This window comes from Nematolebias whitei, chromosome 20 (assembly GCF_014905685.2).
Source record: "Nematolebias whitei isolate Nwh7 chromosome 20, NemWhi1, whole genome shotgun sequence".
NCBI classification, from domain to species: Eukaryota; Metazoa; Chordata; class Actinopteri; order Cyprinodontiformes; family Rivulidae; genus Nematolebias; species Nematolebias whitei.
In genome coordinates, this window is record NC_056517.1 from 38,807,373 (window position 1) to 38,811,116 (window position 3,744).

A 3,744-nucleotide genomic window follows, 5' to 3' on the forward strand; every position below is an offset into this window, starting at 1 on the left:
AGCAGAAGTCTGCAGGTTAAACGGTGAAATGACGTGTTGACAGCTGTTCTATACGTATTTTTTAAGTAATTCCAAAAGATTAAAAAAAAAAAAAACTTGCCAAGATGTAAAAAAAATAATTGGTGCAGTAAAACATTTTGAGCGACAAAGTTAAAACGCTGCGTTTTTATGGAGACGTAAGGATCAAAACACAATTCTGTTCAAACGCTCCTTTGTCAGCAGCTGGAATGCAGGCGCAAGTGGAAAATGGTCTTCATACTTTTCTCTGGGTTGCAGTGGGGGGGTTAGTAGTGGTTAGAGGGCGGGGTGGTGGGGGGCGGGCTGTCTTTAAAGAGAAGGCCCCTTCAGGATGTCTGACATGTTTCTGCAGGGCCACAGGCCACTGGATGGCGTGGAGCGCATGCTTGTGGTCGGCTGTTTGTCTGTGTGAAGCTGGCATGGCCTCCCCTTCCTCTGCATCTGTTCCCCATTAGCCGAGCCGAGAGTATAAAGCAGGGAGCTGACTGCGGCTGGGATCAGTCTACTTCCTGCCTGGATCATGGGGTTTGCTGTGTGGCTGTGCGCGCTGTGCCTGCAGGCGAGTCTGCTGTCGCACGCCTTGGACTGCTCCGGAGCGAGCCGGGGCGAGCTGTGCGTCGGCGGACAGACCGCAGACAGAAAGGTAAGTGACGCACGTGATGGATGTGATAGTTAGTGAAGGACGAGGGTGTTCATCATGTGTCAGTCATCGTCTGTGCTGCGGAGACCAGGTAAGTCCAGCCGGTCTGAGTCCGTCTAAATGTTGTTTGCTGCAAACTACATAATAACTAACCTCGGCTAAAGATATTTAAAACAAAATTCATTCTTTCATTCAGCCTTTATTTCTACAGTTAATCCCACTGAGAGACCTGACTTTAACAAGCAGTGATTAAATAATAGACAATCATAATGGATGCTACAAAATTAAGATTAATTTTTTTAACAAGTGAAAATAAAATGGTATTTAAAAGAAAATAAAGCAGGTAGATTGAAGGGCGGAGTAGAAAACTCAAAACAAGAACATGAATTGTTTTTTCCCAGGAACCTATTTGAGATTCTTTAGTTGTCTTTTTTATGTAAACTTGTATTTGAAATTAAAATTAAGGACTCTAATATAAATTTCTGCTGATTTTTTGGATATTTTACCCGTGCACAGTAAAAACATCTGGAGCAGCATCTCTAAACTGAATGAAAAGTCTTTCGGGCTGAAAGGGCAGACTCAGCGAGGTCAGTGTTTACACGACAGTTCAGACAGAGGAAACCAGTAACTCTGCTGGAATTTAAACTCGTTTACTTATTTTAAAAAGTCTGTAAACTTTATGGCAGGATGGAAGGAGACAGTCCAACCCTGACCTGTAGAGACGTGTCTTTTTTTTCCTGTCTAACAGAAACAAAGTCTCATTGTGATGGTTTTCACAGCCGCGGTGCCAACGCACCAAAAATATACCCGTCCATGGAACAAAAAGCGTTCCGCGACCCGTTTGGCTTCTCATGTGGCTGCCAGCTGCTACACTTTCAACTTGTGGTTGGCGTTTCCTTCTGTGGACAGTCCTCGTGTTCTGTCCAAAGTCATCACCCTCATCTGGACAAAAGATTCGGCAGCTGCATCGGGAGAGTTTTGTCTGAGAGACTTTGCACCATGTGCACTTTTCTCTTCATGAACTTACAGCGTGCCCAGTTAAAAGCTTCAGTTGTGGTGTGGGCTAACTAACAGCAGCAGCAGCCTCCTTCCATCAGCTGCATCCGCCATATTCGCTTCACTTTACTTGTGTCTGCTCGTTCCTTCCAAAACTACGTGTTTTTTAATTGGCTGCCGCGAAACCAGTAAGAAACTTCTGAGGCTCGCGAGCACGTGCTACGTGCAGAAAGCCACATTATTATGGCGGGTCTTTAATACGTTCACTTCAGAAGAATTCTGTTTTATTTTATGAGCTTTATAATGCCCAAAGCAATATTAGTAATACATATTACAGCCCGTTCATTATGTACAGGCCAAGTACCTGGTACTTACAGGGTACTTGTGTAGAACCTAAGAGGAGCATATTTAATAAAGCAACATGGTACATAGCTGATATCTACATAAAGTGACATGTTACCCTGTACTTATCAGTAGATACTTGATACTTACCAGGTACCTACCTGCATTTTACACAATATCTACCTGGTACTTGTTTTTTACCTGGTACACACCAAGTACTTAAAGCTACCTCAAATGTATTTATTTGGTACATACCTGGTACCTATGAGGGCAGGCTTACCGTGGACATACCTGGTACTGAACAATATTTACCTGGTACATACCTAATATTTTACAAGTATGTACACGGTACTTAAAGGATTCATATACTTGGTGCTTATCTGCTTTTGGCAAGGCACATACTGCAAAAGTACCAGGCAAGTACTTGGTACATACCAACCTGTATTATGAATTGCTACTAATTCAGTGAGCTGTTGGATAAAAGTGTTTTTTAATTATTTTATTGTGAAATATTTAGTGTTGGAAAATGTACTCTGAGTTGACGGTTGTGTTTCCTTTTCCTCCTCAGCATGATGATCAGAGAGCGCTACCTGAGAGGCTGGTATGTACAACTACTCACACATTTGACCTTAAATACTCAAATCTTTCAGCCAGATTTGTAACTTTAATAATTAACTTCTTGTTCAGGGTCATTTTAATAACATTTTCCTTACAGTGAGTTTAAATGTACACGGTCAGTTCTCATGTTTTGGTACAGAATGGTTGACAGCGAGCTTTAGACATGCAGACCCAAACCATAATACTGCCACTACCGTGCTCGACACAAGGTTCTCACATTTGACTGTAATGTTTTTCTCTCCTTCCAAAATGTTTCCTTGAACTTTTTTCATCTTTCTGGTTTATCAACATTTTCTCCAGCGCTCTATGGACGGACACGTCAGTTTTTACTTTCTAAAAATGCCATTTCAAACTCGAACCTGGACACTTCTTGTCCAATCCCAACTGGGAGTTTACCGTTGATGGAAAACCTGAATGACAAGTTAAAATAAATCTGGTAATCTTTAGATCTTTTTGTCATTCATTTGAGAATGGCTCATTGTTCTGAGCAAAGGATCCAAATAATAATGCTTGCCTTATTTATTTAAACAGGATGCCCATCTTTATGGTTCACGTTGTCTCAGAATCTGATCCTCATCCTAAGCATTTCATTGTACCGTTAACCTTCTGTTAACTTTGCAAATGACAAATAAGCACAACTTGAACTTGAACCATGACAAGTGAATACATACAGTATGGCAAATATCACTTTACAGTAGTACCTCGCTACTTCGCAGTTTGTTTATCGCAGACTCGCTCTATTGCAGCTTTTCAAAATAAGATTGGACACGACACACAAATGGCTGATTGATGGATGAGCCGCACGATCAGCATGGAATTTTTATTTAAAATAAATTATTTTTAATTATTTAGCACCTGCTGCACCTTTGTGCACCCCACAGCTGCAGAAAAAGCTTCCTCCTGCAGCTGATCAGCTGATTTCTGCTCTGCCATGAGTAAGTGGGCGTGGCCAAGAGCAGCCGAGGTAGAGAGCTGAAATCATGACTAGGTCTGTCACGATAACAAATTTTACTGGGCAATTAATTGTCTCAGAAATTATTGCGATAAACGATAATATTGTTTGAAATTTGACAATAATTAGTAATTATTGTCAAATTTAAGATGAAATGTTGGTTAATTATTGTGTGTAG

At 41.1% G+C, this 3,744-nt stretch overlaps 1 protein-coding gene across 1 annotated transcript in view; it reads left to right on the forward strand.

The window, feature by feature from the left end:
* Window positions 1–364: 364 nt before the first annotated feature.
* si:dkey-12l12.1 overlaps window positions 365–3,744 on the forward strand; it is a 5,334-nt gene continuing 1,954 nt past the window's right edge. Inside the window, exons 1-2 of the mRNA XM_037693910.1 lie at window positions 365–661; window positions 2,565–2,597. Of these exons, the coding sequence (XP_037549838.1) occupies window positions 539–661; window positions 2,565–2,597 (156 nt within the window). The 5' untranslated portion in view covers window positions 365–538. The remainder of the gene's footprint in view (window positions 662–2,564; window positions 2,598–3,744) is intronic.